The 22193-nt window shown below is 34.5% G+C and overlaps 2 protein-coding genes across 3 annotated transcripts in view; both read left to right on the top strand.

The window, feature by feature from the left end:
- Positions 1 to 22193, top strand: part of LOC138325102 (transmembrane protein 135-like) — a 214829-nt gene that overhangs the window by 103328 nt on the left and 89308 nt on the right. The window lies entirely within an intron of this gene.
- On the top strand, positions 13837 to 16234 carry LOC138325186 (uncharacterized). The gene is made up of 5 exons (XM_069270675.1): positions 13837 to 14100; positions 14322 to 14390; positions 14681 to 14891; positions 15606 to 15644; positions 16051 to 16234. The coding sequence occupies exons 1-5, from the start codon at positions 13870 to 13872 to the stop codon at positions 16215 to 16217; spliced, it is 717 nt and encodes a 238-aa protein (XP_069126776.1). The 5' UTR covers positions 13837 to 13869; the 3' UTR covers positions 16218 to 16234.

Here is a 22193-nt window from a genome sequence, read left to right as displayed (position 1 = left end):
GTACACTGATATCAACATACATTGTGTCTTGTTTAACACATACTGTTGTAAATTGTACAATTGTACACTGATATCAACATACATTGTGTCTTGTTTAATACATACTGTTGTAAATTGTACAATTGTACACTGATATCAACATACATTGTGTCTTGTTTAACACATACTGTTGTAAATTGTACAATTGTACACTGATATCAACATACATTGTGTCTTGTTTAACACACATACTGTTGTAAATTGTACAATTGTACACTGATATCAACATACATTGTGTCTTGTTTAACACATATACTGTTGTAAATTGTACAATTGTACACTGATATCAACATACATTGTGTCTTGTTTAACACATACTGTTGTAAATTGTACAATTTTACACTGATATCAACATACACTGTGCCTTGTTAATACATACTGTTGTAAATTGTACAATTTTACACTGATATCAACATACATTGTGTCTTGTTTAATACATACTGTTGTAAATTGTACAATTGTACACTGATATCAACATACATTGTGTCTTGTTTAATACATACTGTTGTAAATTGTACAATTTTACACTGATATCAACATACATTGTGTCTTGTTTAATACATACTGTTGTAAATTGTACAATTTACACTGATATCAACATACACTGTGTCTTGTTTAATACATACTGTTGTAAATTGTACAATTGTACACTGATATCAACATACATGTGTTTGTTTAACATACTGTTGTAAATTGTACAATTGTACACTGATATCAACATACATTGTGTTTGTTTAACATACTGTTTACATACATACATGTTTAAATTGTTGTACAATTTTACACTGATATCAACATACATTGTGTCTTGTTTAATACATACAGTTGTAAATTGTACAATTGTACACTGATATCAACATACATTTTGTCTTGTTTAACACATATTGTTGTAAATTGTACAATTGTACACTGATATCAACATACATGGTGTCTTGTTTAATAGTTGTAAATTGTACAATTGTACACTGATATCAACATACATGGTGTCTTGTTTAACACATACTGTTGTAAATTGTACAATTGTACACTGATATCAACATACAATGTGTTTTGTTTAATACATACTGTTGTAAATTGTGCCATAATTCAGCCACTTAAAATGTATATTACTCTTATAGATATCAATGAATTGCAACCATAAACAGGTTTGAACTATTTATATGGCAGGTGTCAAATTATCTTTTTAAAAGAAGTGACATGTACTCTATAGATACTAAAGCTTTATATAGGTTTATAAAATTTGGTAAGCTTCTTTTATACAAAAGTATTACGAGTGGTTATCATTAAGTGAAAATCATGGTTAATGTGATATGCCTTCCAAAAAGGTCCTGAATTTGATTGAGACTTTCCAAACAATAGGCCCTGGATTTGATTGAGACCTTCCAAACAATAGTCCCTGGATTTGATTGAGACCTTCTAAATAATAGGCCCTGGATTTGATTGAGGCCTTCCAAACAATAGGCCCTGAATTTGATTGAGACCTTCCAAACAATAGGCCCTGAATTTGATTGAGGCCTTCCAAACAATAGGCCCTGAATTTGATTGAGGCCTTCAAAACAATAGGCCCTGAATTTGATGAGGACCTTCCAAACAATAGGCCCTGAATTTGATTGAGGCCTTCCAAACAATAGGTCCTGAATTTGATGAGGACCTTCCAAACAATAGGCCCAGGATTTGATTGAGACTTTCCAAACAATAGGCCCTGAATTTAATTCAGACTTTCCAAACAATAGGCCCTGAATTTAATTGAGACTTTCCAAACAATAGGCCCAGGATTTGATTGAGACTTTCCAAACAATAGGCCCAGGATTTGATGACATACAATTTCTGGTGGTTAACATCATCTGATATCAGAGGGAGATGAATTGGATGATAATTGAGGAAAATTACGGTAGACACCCACTAACAGACAGATCCCTAAAACCCATTGTCACGGATATACAAACTACATCCACCGACAGACAGATCCCTAAAACCCATTGTCACGGATATACAAACTACATCCACCGACAGACAGATCCCTAAAACCTATTGTCACAGATATACAAACTATACCCACTGACAGACAGATCCCTAAAACCTGTGAACCCATTGTCATAGATATACAAACTATACCCACTGACAGACAGATCCCTAAAACCTATTGTCACAGATATACAAACTATACCCACTAACAGACAGATCCCTAAAACCCATTGTCACGGATATACAAACTACATCCACTGACAGACAGATCCCTAAAACCTGTGAACCAATTGTCACAGATATACAAACTATACCCACTGACAGACAGATCCCTAAAACCCATTGTCACAGATATACAAACTACACCCACTGACAGACAGATCCCTAAAACCTATTGTCACAGATATACAAACTACATCCACTGACAGACAGATCCCTAAAACCTATTGTCACAGATATACAAACTACACCCACTGACAGACCCCTAAAACCCATTGTCACAGATATACACTACACCCACTGACAGAGAGATCCCTAAAACCCATTGTCACAGATATACAAACTACACCCACTGACAGACAGATCCCTAAAACCCATTGTCACAGATATACAAACTACATCCACTGACAGACAGATCCCTAAAACCCATTGTCACAGATATACAAACTACACCCACTGACAGACAGATCCCTAAAACCTGTGAACCCATTGTCACAGATATACAAACTATACCCACTGACAGACAGATCCCTAAAACCTGTGAACCCATTGTCACAGATATACAAACTACATCCACTGACAGACAGATCCCTAAAACTCATTGTCACAGATATACAAACTATACCCACTGACAGACAGATCCCTAAAACTCATTGTCACAGATATACAAACTATACCCACTGACATACAGATCCCTAAAACCTATTGTCACAGATATACAAACTATACCCACTGACAGACAGATCCCTAAAACCCAACCAATTGTCACAGATATACAAACTATACCCACTGACAGACAGATCCCTAAAACCCATTGTCACAGATATACAAACTACACCCACTGACAGACAGATCCCTAAAACCTGTGAACCCATTGTCACAGATATACAAACTATACCCACTGACAGACAGATCCCTAAAACCTGTGAACCCATTGTCACAGATATACAAATACTACACCCACTGACAGACAGATATCAACTAACCTGTGAACAGACAGATCCCTAAAACCTGTCACAGATATACAAACTATACCCTGAACCCATTGTCACAGATATACAAACTACATCCACTGACAGACAGATCCCTAAAACCCATTGTCACAGATATACAAACTACACCTACTGACAGACAGATTCCTAAAACCTGTGAACCCATTGTCACAGATATACAAACTATACCCACTCACAGACAGATCCCTAAAACCTGTGAACCCATTGTCACAGATATACAAACTATACCCCATTATCACAGATATACAAACTACATCCACTGACAGACAGATCCCTAAAACCTGTGAACCCATTGTCACAGATATACAAACTACATCCACTGACATACAGATCCCTAAAACCCATTGTCACAGATATACAAACTATACCCACTGACATACAGATCCCTAAAACCCATTGTCACAGATATACAAACTACATCCACTGACAGACAGATCCCTAAAACCCATTGTCACAGATATACAAACTACATCCACTGACAGACAGATCCCTAAAACCCATTGTCACAGATATACAAACTATACCCACTGACAGACAGATCCCTAAAACCTGTGAACCCATTGTCACAGATATACAAACTATACCCACTGACATACAGATCCCTAAAACCCATTGTCACAGATATACAAACTACATCCACTGACAGACAGATCCCTAAAACCCATTGTCACAGATATACAAACTACATCCACTGATAGACAGATCCCTAAAACCCATTGTCACAGATATACAAACTATACCCACTGACAGACAGATCCCTAAAACCCATTGTCACAGATATACAAACGACATCCACTGACAGACAGATCCCTAAAACCAATTGTCACAGATATACAAACTACATCCATTGACAGACAGATCCCTAAAACCCATTGTCACAGATATACAAACTACATCCACTGTCAGACAGATCCCTAAAACCCATTGTCACAGATATACAAACTACATCCATTGACAGACAGATCCCTAAAACCCATTGTCACAGATATACAAACTACACCCACTGACAGACAGATCCCTAAAACCTGTGAACCCATTGCCACAGATAGACAAACTATACCCACTGACAGACAGATCCCTAAAACCTGTGAACCCATTGTCACAGATATACAAACTATACCCACTGACAGACAGATCCCTAAAACCTGTGAACCCATTGTCACAGATATACAAACTATACCCACTGACAGACAGATCCCTAAAACCCATTGTCACAGATATATAAACTACACCCACTGACAGACAGATCCCTAAAACCCATTGTCACAGATATACAAACTATACCCACTGACAGACAGATCCCTAAAACCCATTGTCACAGATATACAAACTATACCCACTGACAGACAGATCCCTAAAACCTATTGTCACAGATATACAAACTACATCCACTGACAGACAGATCCCTAAAACCTATTGTCACAGATATACAAACTACATCCACTGACAGACAGATCCCTAAAACCTATTGTCACAGATATACAAACTACACCCACTGACAGACCCCTAAAACCCATTGTCACAGATATACACTACACCCACTGACAGACAGATCCCTAAAACCCATTGTCACAGATATACAAACTACACCCACTGACAGAGAGATCCCTAAAACCCATTGTCACAGATATACAAACTACACCCACTGACAGACAGATCCCTAAAACCCATTGTCACAGATATACAAACTTGCCTTCCAACTGACTTAACTCAAGAGTTACTATATCACGTATATAAATGGAATATGTACTTTTGTAGGAAGGATACATAGTGGTATGAATATACATAGTGATATGAACAGTTTCTCGCCTGAAGGGGTGTCAGATGAGATGTATGACTGTAGACAAGAGGACAATGGGGTTGTTCTAGAGCCTGGGTGTATAGAGTTTCTAAGTGCATACCCCTATCTCCAATCTTTTGTTATGGAGCAGAAACACAGACACCTTATCACACATTTGACATATCAGTTATTACAAATATCCTGTTCTTCCAATCTACATTATATCTAGTCCCTAACTACTGGTTGACCCCAAGCACCCTACCGTATTGGTCCTATCAAGAACCCTTCTATATGGTCCTTTTAAACATAATACCGTATCGCTTTTATAAAGAAGTAGTTTCCTATCCTATATCTGCTACCGTATATCTCCTACCAAACACCCTACCGTATATCTCCAACCAAACAACCAACTGTATATATCCTACCAAACACCCTACTGATATCTCCTACCAAACACCCTACCGTATATCTCCTACCAAACTCACTACCATATATCTCCTACCAAACACCCTACCGTATATCTCCAACCAAACAACCAACTGTATATCTCCTACCAAAAACACTACCGTATATCTCCTACCAAACACCCTACCGTATATCTCCTACCAAACACCCTACAGTATATCTCCTACCAAACACCCTACCGTATATCTCCTACCAAACACCCTACAGTATATCTCCTACCAAACACCCTACAGTATATCTCCTACCAAACACCCTACCGTATATCTCCTACCAAACACCCTACAGTATATCTCCTACCAAACACCCTACCATATATCTCCTACCAAACACCCTACCATATATCTCCTACCAAACACACTACCATATATCTCCTACCAAACACACTACCATATATCTCCTACCAAACACCCTACCATATATCTCCTACCAAACACACTACCATATATCTCCTACCAAACTCACTACCATATATCTCCTAAAAAACACACTACCATATATCTCCTAAAAAACACACTACCATATATCTCCTAAAAAACACACTACCATATATCTCCTAAAAAACACACTACCATATATCTCCTAAAAAACACACTACCATATATCCCTACAAAACACACTACCGTATATCCCTACAAAACACACTACCGTATATCTCCTACAAAACACACTACCATATATCTCCTACCAAACACCCTACTGTATATCTACTACAAAACACCATACCGTATATCTACTACCAAACACCATACTGTATATCTCCTACCAAACACCCTACCATATATTTTCTACCAAACACAACACCATATATCTCTTACCAAACACCCTACCATATATTTTCTACCAAACACAACACCATATATCTCTTACCAAACACCCTACCATTTATTTTCTACCAAACACAACACCATATATCTCTTACCAAACACCCTACCTTATCTTTCCAATTAAGACATCATAAATATTAAATTTCTAATATTAATCTATTGGCAGCGATCACTTTGTCATGCAGTCCTTGAAACCTGTAATCACTCGCGAGATGCATTGTAGTCTTGCATTTCAGCACTGTAAATGGCCCAAGTTAAAGAAACATTTTTACTATTTATTTGATACATTTTAAGTTTTCTTTTATATGATTTGCTTATAAACAAGTGCTAGTTATAGCAGAATATAATTTGATCTTTTAATATTAAAGATGCTCCACCGCTGACAAATAGTATTTTTTCACTATCAAAAACAGGAGCAGACGATTTAGTATTTTTCTTAAGTTACAAAAATTATTTACTTTACACCATTACCAGTATTGAAAAGTTTGAGCTTCTAATTCTACGTCAAGTTAAAAATACGAAAAATAATTAATTGCATCCCGAAAAAATTCTGACGCACTATATCCTATATGAAATGAAGTACTGATTTCGCATGACAAAATGAAAATATATAAATTATTTTTGTGTTAATTAGACATACATACACACAATTGAACACCAATTATTGTTCAAATAATGAATATCATTCATGCTCTGTCGGCGGTGGAGCATCTTTAAACCAAACGATATAATTATCGAGAGGTAAATGTAGGGACTGTAATGCACCCCGGGAGAAATCGTGAGACTTGATGTCACAACATTGTTAACATCATGACATCACTAAGGACTTCCTGTCCAACAAATTAACTGCTGCTTAACTTCTGGTGACATGTGCAAAAATACTGCACAGACCAAGTTACTGGATAGCAAATAGATCATGTGATCAGATATTTATAACTTTAAAAAACTATAGCAAATAGATCATGTGATCAGATATTTATAACTTTAAAAACTATTAAAATATCTATATCATGGAAAATCATGACTGTTATATATACATAAGTAATGGTTGAAATACAACTCTCTAATGTGGAGAACACAAAGTCATGCTGTCCTATCACACCCAAAAGTCAAATCACTCATGCATATAACCGTATTTAGTGAAGAAAAGTGGAAGCCTGTTAAAGTGATATCATTTAGATAACTACAGGTCAAGTATGCTATTGGCAAAACCAGGCAGGGCATGAAACAATATTTTTTTCTAAACTAGATAACATCAGCACTCTTTTAATCAGAATGAAAAATAAAATCAATTAACAAGATAGAGATTATCCTATACCAATGGTATATTTATTTTCTACTAAACTCTGTCACCAGCTGTCAAATATTTCTTATTCTAAACTGTCACCAGCTGTCAAATATTTCTTATTCTAAACTGTCACCAGCTGTCAAATATTTCTTATTCTAAACTGTCACCAGCTGTCAAATATATCTTATTCTAAACTGTCACCAGCTGTCAAATGTTTCTTATTCTAAACTGTCACCAGCTGCCAAATATTTCTTATTCTAAACTGTCACTGGCTGTCAAATGTTTCTTATTCTAAACTGTCACCAGCTGTCAAATATTTCTTATTCTAAACTGTCACCAGCTGTCAAATGTTTCTTATTCTAAACTATCACCAGCTGTCAAATATTTCTTATTCTAAACTCTCACCAGCTGTCAAATATATCTTTATTCTAAACCATCACCAGCTGTCAAATATTTCTTATTCTAAACTTTCACTAGCTGTCAAATATTTCTTATTCTAAACTGTCACCAGCTGTCAAATATTTCTTACTCTAAACTGTCACTAGCTGTCAAATATTTCATATTCTAAACTATCACCAGCTGTCAAATATTTTTTTATTCTAAACTGTCACCAGCTGTCAAATATTCTAAACTGTAACCAGCTGTCATTGATTTCTTCTTCTAAACTCTTTCAGCTGCTATCAAATATTTCTTTAGCTAAACTGTCAACTGTTGAAATATATTTATTCTAAACTCTGTCACCAGCTGTCAAATGTTTCTTATTCTAAACTGTCACTAGCTGTCAAATATTTCTTATTCTAAACTCTGTCAACAGCTTTCAAATATTTCTTATTCTAAACAGTCAACAGTTGACAAATATTTCTTATTCTAAACTCTGTCCACAACTGTCAAATATTACTTATTCTAAACTGTCAACAGCTGACAAATGTTTCTTATTATAAACTATGTCTAAACAGCCAAGAAATATTTCTTATTCTAATCTCTGTCTTCAGGTAACAAAAGTACATAATTACAAACAAGATATAATTGTGTATCCAGGGGCTATAATGGCAGAGTGGTTAAGATGTCACAAGGCCTACCCCTCTGCATTGTGAATTCTAAGTGGGGCAGTTGCCAGGTCAGTGTTTTTCTTCGGGAACTCAGACTTTCTTCTATCGCTTTAACCTAGCATATCCTTGGCTGTTTGAATAGGACATTAAACTAATCAGACCATTCTATAGCCAAAGAATAGGCAACAGAAAAGAATATTATCATGGCAACACGATTAAGTATTTTATCAGCAGGTCATACAGCCACTAGAATTGTAAGAAGATGATATGAGATTCTATAATGCTTATTTCAATAATGACATTTCAGGTAAAGAAATGCTTAAGATGGTCTCACATCACTAAAGTCACGAATGAGAATCAATTTCTATGAAATATAACCAAACACTTTTTCCAAGGACCTTTAGAGAAAACGCACATCCATAAAAAAAATGTGAAAAGAAATAAGCTGGTATGTAATATTTCCCATACAGAAATCAAACTGTTACATTTCAATGTTTAAAGTGCCCACACAATGCCGGGAGGATGTAGAAATGGTAGCTTGTCATAGAGTATCATTTTACGTCGATTGAAAGTTAATGAGAAGGAAAGCCATATTGAAGTGATGATAATGGCTACATACACCTGGCTGAATTATACAGATTAGGGGGCCTAATCGGGCTCAACACCAAGGGACCTTTACCTGGCTCATCGTCACAAAAGTCTGGTGTACACGGACCAGTGACAATAAACGGAGTGATAACAGCCATCATCATCGTCAGCAGTTATCTCCCCTGATCACCTTCCACTGTTTAATCTGTTTCAGTCGGCGGTGTGTCGTGTGTGTATCTGTGCGCGGTAATTCACCCATTACCTGTGATTATAAGTGACTAACTGTACAGATACATTGTAAGGCCCTGAAAGGCGTCGGATAATTGGCTGCTATAACTGTTATACAAGTGATTTCTTTATGTCCCCTGTACAGCTGGTACCAGAATTCTCTGTTTGTGGTGGAGCGACAACGGAAATTGATCATAATTACTATAATAGGTCGTAATCAATATACCAAAAACCATTCTACTGTGCCGTTACTTTCATCTCTGCATCCCGAATTGGGAAAGTTACGCCTGATGCGTGCTTGGTCAGCATCGAGTAAAACAGCCGCCTGCTACTACGTTACGCGTGATCTGATTGGTCCTTTCGTTCATGGCGCATTTTTCGAACGAGTACAGTGTACGATTACACACATAAAGTCTACCATCTTTAACTATTCTTTACCCTCGATATCACAGCATCGTCGTCAATGGAGAGGGATTGGGAGAAGATTTTTGCAATATTCCAATGGGAGGGGGAAGGACTTGTTCTGCTCAATAATAATTGTATACAGTGCAACTTTATTGCACCGAGGATAAGATGGAGTTGCGATTATCGGATGTGGTGACTACATCAAGGCAAAGTTTCATCGGGAATAATATATAAAGCCATCATTTGTGATCTGGACGGTAAGGAATGCGTTAATACTTTATTGTCAACTTTCTTTCTGCATTATTTAATCACAGGATTTATAACACGATAAGTCATCTAGCGTCCTTGATTTGTTCTTCTCTTATTTTCACTTCTCGTCGACATTCGGTCGACGTTTTTTTAATAAAAAAAAAATCCTATGTAACAGTTTGGAAACCCAACAGTTTGTATGAAATCATACTCCATGTGGTCTTTCAAACATTGTTTTTGAAATAATTTGCTGTAGTTTGATCGACTCATGATCATGAGAGAAATTGTTTATAGCTCGGGAATTATAACGTCTTTGATTCACAAGGTATCAATTTGTTGATGACTATAAACTACAATACGAACTAAGCGGAATTACGAGTATTTCATAAATTTATATTAGTTGATATATCTTAGATTACAACTGTAGAGTTGCTTAAGCTTTGATAAATTTGATAATGCCATTCTTTATTAACACAACAGAAGGACAAAACTAAACTTGTGTCCCTGCGGGATGACCACGTACAGAGAAACCAGTTGAATACAAATACCTCCCAGAAGATGAAAGATCATCATTTGTTCAGGATTCCACTTCCTGGTATGTAACATGAATTTTCATCATGATGTAATATGAATTTTATTTATGATAGAAACCACATTACATATCACAATCAAATGTTCAGAACTATAACTTTTGTTTGCAAAGTCTGTTTAATTTTTTGTGGTTGTTTTAACTTTTAATAGTTATATTGTTCTGCAAGGGCTGTTCTCACCAACACATCATTTTACATCATTAAAGAATTTCTACCAACCTTCTGATAGAAAACACTACCATGTACTCTAAAAAAAAAATCATGTCATGAATATGTCTATGCCTATGATTTTTTTCAAGTTTTTTTTTTTAAGGATTTTTTGTCAAAACTAAAGCAACCAAGTGTTGAATAATCGACATGAATTATCTTTAGTCCAAGTTACTTCAGGAAACAATAATCGTTGTTTAATTTTGATACAATTATGTTTTTTTGACTAGGACACCATTTTTTTCACCGCTAATTGAGTAATTGGTACAGTTGATGATACCTGCAGGACCAGTTACTGTGATTTCAAAATATAAAGGAAATGCGCATTTAAAAACCTGCTTTTTGCACCAAAACTTAGTTTGTGTTTCCAGTGACTGATTTCAGTGACTGATTTAAAAGCATCGCTGAAAAAAGGACTATCTAAAGGTGCATTCAACAGGTGACCAGGGAATCACTAAAAACAGGATTCAGCTCTGGTCAGGAGATAAAGTAGACAAACAAAGTGTAGAGACCTAAAACTTACAGAAATTCAATAATAACATATTAATTTATTTAATTGGAAAAAAAGTAAACACAAGACGTATATGCACCAGGTAAAACTACCTTCTGTTTTACGATCCTGTCCATCAATGCCGATCAGCAACTTGACATATAATTCATGATTTTGGATTTACTTTGACCTACTTTAATGCAGACGATTTTTGAAAACGACTGACAAACAAAATAAACGAGGATCTAATTGATTTTAAGGATTAATATGTAAGTAAGTCATGATTCAAGGCTATCCCCCGCTGTGATTGAGTGTTGCAAACTTTGATTTCAAAAGCGATAATGTAGATTTGTTAGCAATATGTATATGGTTGCAAATGAACAAATTTTTTGTTGTAATGTATCACCTGCATGGCTACTGTGATTTAGCTGTTAAAAAAAAAATCCTAAAAAAATTGTGCGAGGAGATATAGAGCGTGCGCAGGAAGAAATCATGATAACTGGTAATCATGGTAAACAGGTCACAATCCCTGTAACCTTAACAGACAAATTTTCTGTAATTTTTTTACTATTGTGACCTTACACGTTGGAATCAAAGTGATATGTACAGCAGCATAACATCAAATGAGGAAGTTAATGAAGGTATGCTAAAACAGCTAAACCATGTTGATCTAGATAAAAGAATAATAAGTATGGAATATTAAATTGCATGTATCAAGAATAACTATTCATTGAATACCACTGGAATTAAAAAAAAAGAAAAAAGAAACCAATGCCAATACATTTGTGTAATGGTTTTTAGTTTTTCATGGCGATTTCACCAGAATTTCGTCTATTTTGCTTGCCATCGTTATTTATCCCGGCTGTGATATAATACTGCATGTTAATATGATTGTCAGGATGGCTAGAGTGAAATGAATCTTATTCATTAGGTGTTGTAACCTCATTTTCCGTTAATATATTGAGATCGTTTTTGTTAACTGTTTAAATAAAAAAAACTAAAAGATATGTTTTTAATATTATCAAAAACCATAGTCACTGGGTTCATGACTGGATTAAATAAGCATAATGTGCCATTTATGGTATTGTTTTCTAGTTACTTTTAATTCTATTCTGAAATACTGATTCAATGGAAGAAGGCATCTGGAATCAAACCTCCACTTCCAAAGCGGACCAAGAGTTCATCAAGGCATATTGTTAAGCCAAATCTTTTCCGATTTTTCCTTCTGCCTCCTACTCTGATGGCTTCTGTCTATGCTTGCCATAAAATATGTAGGAAATTTTCCTCTTTATTTTCCAATCTAATGAATTAAGTTAATATGATCAATAGATCTTTTTTTTAATAGTTTATAATAAGGTGAGGATTTTTTTAGGCTGATTATAGCATATCTAAATATATGAGATTATTCTATTTAGTTGATAATTTACTTCTTATTTCATATACCACATCACCTTGAATTATCGGATTAAGTTCAATTCCAGTACTTATAATCATGTATAGCTGATACACTTTCAGTTCAATTCTTCTGATAGAAATTTACATCTTCCACTTCCTCAGGAGTGAAATTTGGTTGTTATCATTTTATAACATTTGGTTTTTACTTTTTTTCTTGTTGACCACTTTGATCCAATGTGATGATTTGCTGCTATATTGATGATCAGGATGAGGTATGAATCAGAATACTTAAGAATCTTTAACACAATTTTGAAACAAAATATTATGGTTATATCAATGAATTTTTAAAGTTTAAATGGGCTAATTGCACTCAGTATAATTCTTTTACATAAGCAAGAAGGCCAAAAAATATTTGGCATAAATGTATTGTTCTACTTTTCTTATGAAACATATCGATTTAATTACGGATACTTGACTTTTTCCCCACGTCATTGTTTAGTTATTTTTTTTAATATCGTTGCAAACTATCAAATCGGTTGTTCAAATACCGGTTAAGCTGGTAACAACATCGGACGATGTACCTTTTTACCTGAGCCAAAGTCACGCATGTGTTAAACAAATAAACTACATAACCACTGAAAAGGTGATAAAATGATTTTTAGGCAAGACAATTCCACCTAATAAGGTAAACACACTACTCTCAGAGCGATTTGAGCAGTTTAGACAAAAGCTGCAGTACTATACGAGCAAGGGACAGGGTTTCGGCATACAAGAAGTTCGACCACAATGTGTAATGGCGGACAGCGAGCGAGTTTAAACATCTACACACATGTCACAACCATGGGCTTTTCAGGCATATTACAGTAAAACCGACTGATCTAATTTCCATTAGAACTAGATTTTACCCGATATATATACAAATTTTTAATGTTCTCTTAGACCGAATTGTTAAAGTTAAGTGTTGATTGCAATGGGTTCTTTTTTTATTGCATCTGTTGTTTTAATAATTATTTTTACATGTTTAGTTTTTTAAAAGATAATCCAATATTCAATAAATTACTAAATTTGGAAGTAGATGACAACAAATGCACACAGCTTATTAGTATTCATTCACACCCAGTTCACTTTACTTTTGTTCTTAAAGGTGCAAAAGGTGGCAAAAACAACAAAAATGAAAAAAGCGGTAGAGAAGGAGCGAAAGAAGCAGACTGACTTAGCCAGTGAATTGGTGCTTCTCAGCAATAAAGAGCGACTGTTTGGAAGTCAGATGAACCAGGAAGACCGTTTCAATCAGCTGGAACAGAAGGTTTGTTTGATAATAGCATTATGAATTCCACTGAACTCACACAAGTCAGTTTTCATATGGTGGGCTAATGTATTAATAAAGTTCTAGTTTAATCATTGCATACTGGTATATATTTTACGGATGTTTAGCTAAGAATAGTCATTTTATGAAATTGATATTCAATTGATATAAGACATTTAATTATCTTAGCAATAAACACTTTCTATTTGATTTCACTACAGATAGATGACTTAAAGGAGGTGGTAGAGTCTTTTATGTCCTGCCGTCAATGCCTTCGAAAGGCCTACAAGGTATGTTGATAAATACTTTTAATATTTAAGATGGTAAGATGAAGTAGATTTAATTGAAAATTTAGGCATTTAGAGACAAATTCTATGTTCAACTGTTGTTGATACATTTTAAAAGCTTGCATTTGACAGTATGGGTGATGTAATAGGCTAATTGATAATATGAAATAGTACTGGTATGTTTCTGAAGAAATACATTTCCAGTACTGGTACATATGATTTATAAGTGTCGTGTCATCAAGTGATAATTTGTGGTAGTAGTGAAAATTACATTTTATTTACTTTTTCTTCAGGGTATCTGCAATCCAACTCCAAGTACACCACAATCCTCCAGTGGTGCAGGCATCAAGACGTCAGGTCTAACCCCGTGTACCAGTATCACCAAGCCATATTCTGAGGTCAGCGCTTCAGCTTCGGCTAGTGCCAGTAGCATTACTAACACCAGTTCTAGTGAGACTACTGCTTTCTCAAGCACTGGGCCTGATCCAGTAGATGATGATGGAGGTAAATTTACCACATTTTCAGTAAATGTGCAATTTAGAATAGACATACATGTACCTTAATTTTAAACTAGAACATTAAATTGTACAGTATAACCTGTCAAAATCAGGCTTTTACATCTTATCCTGTCCCTTGTGTATTCCAGCCTTTTCTTTCTTGATTTATACTCAATTATAGTATTATTCAAAACTGTCTATACTGGCCAAATATGCTGATCTTGATGACATCCCATTTAGAAAAGTTACACAAGAGGAGTACACCAGTAAATAGCCATCAAAAATCTGTTAATTTCACTTGAAAATTGTATTAACGTGTACAAATTATCAATACAAATATAACATCCAGAAGTAAAATCAGATGAATTCCAGTCATTTTTTTAGAGCTTGCATCAGCTGTGATCTTGTTTCAGATATATATTTGCACAATTACTAGTTTATCGTCAATTACTATAAGCACATAATTTTTATGAGATAATCTGTTTCAGTTTTGGGAAATTTGGGTTCACACAGAAGTCAGGAGTTGTACCCTGTAGTGTAGATAACAAAATGCATTTTGTGTTACTTTGTTGTGAACATTTGATAGGAACATGCCAGTCACCATATAATCCGCTTCAAAAAATTTAATGACTTGTATTTTTTTATTTGCAAATACAAGCCTCAAGTGGATCTTCACTATAAGATCCAGTCAATATTTCATTTATTAAAACTATTTTTACAGAGACTTTACTTGATGCTGGAGTGGAGGTGGAAGATCAAGGTAATTCTTTGAAAAGTATATATAGCTATATGATGAAAATAGGTTCTCACAATTACACTGTATAGAGCAAAAGTTTAGGTTATTTCATTGTCCTCAATCCTCAATTCATTTGCTTACTGTGGCTTCTTGTATATTTATATACGCTGGTACAATCTATTATAACTTGTCTTGAGATATCCTTGTTGATTCTTTTTTCCATACGGTATTTAGTAGAATTTAGAAAACTCAGTTGATTTCCAGCTTTTTCATTTTGCCATTTTCATAGAAACATTCTGTGTAAGATAGACTTATCATTTACCTAGCAACCACAGGATATATTCCTGTGAAATATGATAGAAATATAAAATCTGTTCATGTGTGGTCTAGGGTGTATCTTTTTTCAAACTTAATACGTTTATTTTTACAGCTACAATGCAGTACCTTGGCGACCCAAGATTTGGAGTTCAGATTTGTTCTATGGACATCAGTAGATGTATTGCCACAGCAAAGACCATTGAAAAACTGGCTTTGAACGTTATTGAGTTTTTGGTGGCTCCAGAGGAGATGCCATTTAACAACAATGTATGGCAATAAGCAACATAAAAAGAAGGCTCTGGAGGAGAACAAAAGGAAAGCTTTGAGATGTAAGATTTAATACAAAATGTAATTCTCTCTTTTCTATGAACTCTTGCTTGCAAATAATTAAAAAAAATTTCATCTCTAGAGAAATATCTTTTAAAATATACTAATTTGAATAGAACATATTTTACTGTAAACCAATTGATACATATTATTGAAATGAAGCACTATAAGATACCATCTAGTGATGACATCTGTTCAAGCCTCTATTGTTAATATTGTGTAATTCACATTTCCTGTTTATATACCATAATATGTCCATTTAATTAATCATTGTTTTGCATTTTTTGTTTGGTGAATTCCCATTCAAGTGCCAAAAAGAAATGGAAAAGGTTTGGGGGCAAATTGTCAAAGCCATCAATGACAAACTCAGAAAAAGGAAGTGACTGTGGTGATTTTTCTGTGTGCCTTAAAATTTAAAGGAGAACAATAATGCAATGGATTTTATAAGTTTGAAATGTTTTTTCCTCCGATGGTTACGGAATATACATATATATGTACTGCAGTATTAGACAGTGCAAGATATACTCTAACGACTACAACAACCGCTTCTCTCTTCCTAAAAAACAAACAAAAAATACAAAAATTTCTATATCCGAAGCAGATGAATCCAGTACCATGAACATTTCCATGGTAAAACTAACAGAAAAGTGCCAAATTTGATAGAATCTGTGAAATCTAATACTTGTCTTAGACAGGGTGTGAAGAACTCTAGCTGGTTTATTTTGTATTAATCTGCCATGGGATAGTCCATGATAGCTACGCAAGTGAGATTAACATCTCAAACCAACATCTAGATGGAGGTTTCCCAACGTTAGACACTACGTCTTGTTTCTCTCAACCGAAATACTCCAACTGGGGGTATCTTCTCGTCAACTCGACCTTCATAGATAACTTTTTAAACAAACACAAAAAAAAGTATGATTTATTTCGTTATTTTTCAGGAACTGAACTGATAATTTTAAACATGATAAATAGAATATGTGCTGATGTCATTTAAATTTATTGCTTTTTAACCTGATAAAACACGAAACATTTTGCACACGGACAAAAAATTCTGTTCCTGCAACTTATTTTGATGTCATTTAAGCAGTTTAAAGATTCTATAAATAAATTGATAAATTATTTTTGTGTACTTTTAAGTCTTTCATTATTTATACTTTGGATATAATGACATATTCTATGCAAATAACTGATAGTATTATTCTTCATGATATGATCATTTAGATTGATTATGTTAAAAGTTTAGTTCAAAAACGTCAATATTCTTCATACTTTTGATAGATTGTGAAAAGTTAAAATACATTCTCATAATAGGAATAAATGTTGAAATTTCTTTAAGAGGGAAAAAATTCACACAAATGTATTTCACTTTTCAATGATTAATGGTCAAAAAACCAAGCATTGAAAATGAAAATTCCAGACTATTTTCAGCTGCAGTTAAACAATTTTCAAAACGTAAAGTATAGTATTTTAAAGGCAGATGCAGTTTGACAGGAAAGCTATTATTTGTGCCTGGGTTGTTGTAAGTAATATTTCAGTGCCATGTAGACAAAGAATGATTGTCAATTAGTGGAGAAAAACTCTGCTCAAGATGTTTTGGGCATGGTCAGCTGTCCCGCTAACAGATTGGATCCTCACGCCTGGTCAAGCATCCCACCACAGCCCATTTGTCATACATTCTAATGATAATTGTAGAATTTTGATGTTCAAGTCATGTTAAAAAGCTCCATGCTAGCTTAAGAGCTGATGGTGTGGAATTTTTTTTGAGATTATGGAAGCCAGACAGTCTGACACTTTCTTTAATTGGACAATTTTTTTTTTATAAATGGTAATTAGAGAATATTCAAAAAGTCTTATATTCTGATGTCATTTTAAAATGCCTTTCAGATCTGAAGTACTTTAGAAGAGATAGTTATAATTTTTAGTGATGAGATATATAATCAAACATTGTTCACTCAGAGTTGATAAGACATACAAGCTTTAAAAGACTACACATTTAGTGCAAGTTTGATCCGTATCATGTGACAAAAAGCTTTAAAACAAAACTAGGCCCTAAAGTTTCAAATAGTGAATTTAATGAGGTTAAATTCTAATCAAGTATGCCAAAATAACAAAGATGGTAGCATAATTTAATAGAGATGGTGCTGATTCTGATTTTATTTAAACTTCTGAATTAATTCATCGATAGAATTGGACTGCCTCTTTGTTTGACATATTTAATTATCCATTAATTAGTTTATATTTATTCACTATATGTCTGTATAAAAGGCACAGAATTACATTTAAATGACTGTCTCTGCATTGGATCGAACCTTAGCTTAGACCACTGGCTGTCAATTCTTTATACACTCAAACGATAGATCTCAAATATCTGATCTTGTCGAGAGGTATATGGGACTAGTATTTTCCAGGGTTACATATGACATAAACCCCATGGTGTTACATACATTTGTCCCATTCTATTGCGGTATGTATACTCAATATACTATATCTCCCAGTCATAGTGCATCTGTACTTTAAAACAAATTGATAATGTACCAGCAAATATAAATCTAATATGGAGCTGTTTGATAAGTCTCTTCATTTTGGGTGATTATACAAACGTCCACGGAAGTTTCGTCTGATAAATTGGTTGGATAGTTATGTAACATCAGATTCGTTGTTAAAAACTTTGGTTTCGTATGAATTACATGTCATTCATATCGCAGCCGTGTGAGAAAAACATCAATAATATACGTATTTGCAATGTTTCTGCTTCGGCTTTTAACACTACGGAGGATATTTAGCTGTCAAGTGATGTGACGGTGCCATGTGGAGATATCCCAGGGTTCCTACCACTGCCGCACACGATACTATCGGCATCTCATAGTTTGTAATTTCGTCCTCCTGGGGGATAAGCAAGCATTAGGCCTGCTCAGTGCCGTGGAATGGCTAGCACCACTTTAGATTGAATGTCCACTCAGAATCTCATCTCACAAATTAATCATCGCTGGTTAAACATTTAGAGAATTATTATGGTGCTGTTTACATTATAACTATTATTATGATTGAAAGAACTTTTAGTAATTTAAGGACTTTAATCTTTTTGAAGAGTGTATTACATAAATAAATTTTTTAACCCTGTGCCAAAAATTTGAGAGTGGTGAGGGCATTATAGTATTTGTCCCATCCTGTTGTGTCAGGTATTTTGACATGTGGATGGTGTAGGAGACATTTTTTTCTATACTTCATAGAAAAAAAAGCTTATTTGTCCTATTGCCTTTTATGGTATTCAAATTGGTACTTAAGTTTTGCATTCATATTATTTGACAAAGTTATTATGAATTTTGTTTTGTATATGTTTTATATTTAGTTGTGTAAACTATTTATTTGGAGAAATAATATTGCAATCTTCCACACTTCTTCAGAACTCTAAGATTTACTTCCAGCTCTTTTACAAAATATAGATCTGAGTATTTGAGAATCAAAAGCTGAGAATTCCATGGAAGATCATCAGATTCAGGTGGCGATGTTAGTGGTAAAAGATTCACACTTGAAGCGTATCTTGATGCTCTACCTGTGTGTAACCTTTAATTACGGCTATATACAATAATCTGATATAGAGAAGTACTTGAGCCTATCATAAGTGTGCCGTTTAGCAGGGAATTAAATAATAATTGATTATAAAATATAGCCGTTACTTATGTTGCATACCTACTTGAGGTGAAGTGTTGCACCGCGTTTGAAATTTGAAGTGAAATCTTGATCTACTAGAGAAAATTCCCTCCCCCAACTTAAGGGGGGATGCGATTGATCAAAGAGGAATATACTTGACTGCTATGTACAAGTCTCCCAGCTCAAGTTTTCAGGAGCAGCCTGCTGCAGACTTTCCAGTGAAATTATTTCCTTATACAAGAGGCCTACTTGACCTTGGGTGACCTTCATGGTTTATTTATCAACTGAAGATCAGATAGCCAATTAGCAGGCTTGGTGCCTGTGCAAATTGATAAGAATTTCTTGTTCTAATCTGCTTTAAATTTGCATAAAAAACATCTACACTGGATACTTAGGTCACTTTAGTTAATCTTCTTAACAAACGCATATTAATAGCGGCCAATAATATCTCAACAATAGATCTTTACTGCCAACAAAATGTATATTTTATCATTTCAAAACAAGAAACGTCGTCTTCGTATTTTTCTTTAGTTACAAAATTTACATACACTTTCACTGTCCTTGAAAAAGTTGAGCATGTTATTTATCTTTAAGGACAAAGATTTGAAAAGATTTAATTGCAGTCCGAAAATGTAGAGCAAAAGAACTAATTTCTTTTCTCTATAGGGGTTTATGGGACCGGTTTATACTAAACCAATGCCAGATATCGTCCAAATAATAACTTTTAATTTTGCTCTATCGGCAGTGTAGCTTCTGTATTATAATTTAAGCATGCATTGCAGTAACTGATTTGATGTTTTAAACTAAGGGGAGATAATTCAGTATTGAGAATTTAAGTATAGAATTTTTTGGTCAATTTATATGGTCTTTCTAAGGATTATATCACTTTTCATAATTTTGAATGTCTTTTTTTTTACCAGTAAGATATATATCATAATACTGATGAGGAAGTTAATATTGATTTCACTGTTTGCAGAATAGAAAGCTTCACTGCTTTTACTCCATTGTGATCAAGTCCCGATGACTATAAACAGATTTCCTGTCGCAAAACGGATGATAAATGTTATTGCATAATGATGATGAAATCTGAATTCTATTAATCATGGTCTTTGAAAGGCTTTTGATGGCATGATATTTCTGTTTAATTCAACCCCAATTACAAACGGCAGATCGACTATGATTGCTGTAAGATTGTCCGCTGTCTTCCTGTCCACGGAGAGACATAATTCCTCAGAATGCGCTGGAGCTGCTGTGTTTTCACGCCTAATCAATGAGATAAGGTGTTTTCAAGACCAATAATCAGATTTAGTGATTTAAGACCTGCACAGTCATGCCATCCAACTCTATGTCATCTCTTAAGTCATCTGCTTTGTGCCACACGTCACACCATTGTCAGATTAGGATAGGTGGTGGTGAGGGGGGAGGGGGGAGTGTAGGTCAGGTTAGGGTATTTCCTAGAAAGATAAATCTCATGGAAAGCAGGTGATTTTAAGACATTTATATCAGGAAGATCATATAATTATCAATATCAGAAACAACCAGTCTTGAAAACCTGGACACTTCAAGAGAAACAAAAATTGAATTTTGAGGAGCAAGAAAAGCAGCAATTAGGAAAAAATGAGATAACGTTGGTAAAAGTTGAAATTAATAAAACAATAGTTCAAGATAAAGGAAAACCAGGTCAAAGGTGATAAAAACAAAGGTCAAAGGTGAAAGAATAAATACAGTTTAATAAACCTTGGACCTTTGGTGAAAGAAAACGAAGTTTGAAGCTTAAAAAAAGCAAGGGTTCAAGGTGAAAAAACAAAGGTCAAAAATGAAAGAAAGAAAGGTTAATGTAAGGTGGTAAAAAACAAAGATGAAAAACAAGAGAAAGGGATGGTTTAAGGTTCAAAGCAAAAGAAGGCAACAATAAGTATGAACTGAAACATAACACAATAGGAAGAGTTTATGTATTACTGGAGAGTAGGTAATGGCCTCTGTCCTGCTAACACATATGGTGAGTTGGAGAAAACGGAAAAATAAATCAAGGTAAATGGTGCTGGCATGTTAGATAGGTAAACTGGAAATATGGGGCATGTGATGTATAGGAAGTGACATGGAATAAGATAAGAAGGAAGGAACGGAATGTGGATAAATACAGTCTGTAGATTTGGGAGGGTACGCTCATACCGGAGATACAGGACATACTTGTTAGGCGACAGCTCTGATGGGTGGCATGGGCGATGATTTCAGCGATCTGTTGTTCATTCAGTTCACCCTGTCAGCATTGGT

The sequence above is a fragment of the Argopecten irradians genome, chromosome 1 (assembly GCF_041381155.1).
Source record: "Argopecten irradians isolate NY chromosome 1, Ai_NY, whole genome shotgun sequence".
Taxonomy (NCBI): Eukaryota; Metazoa; Mollusca; class Bivalvia; order Pectinida; family Pectinidae; genus Argopecten; species Argopecten irradians.
The sequence above is the reverse complement of the archived record's forward strand: the minus strand, read 5'-3'. Positions and strand labels throughout refer to the sequence as shown.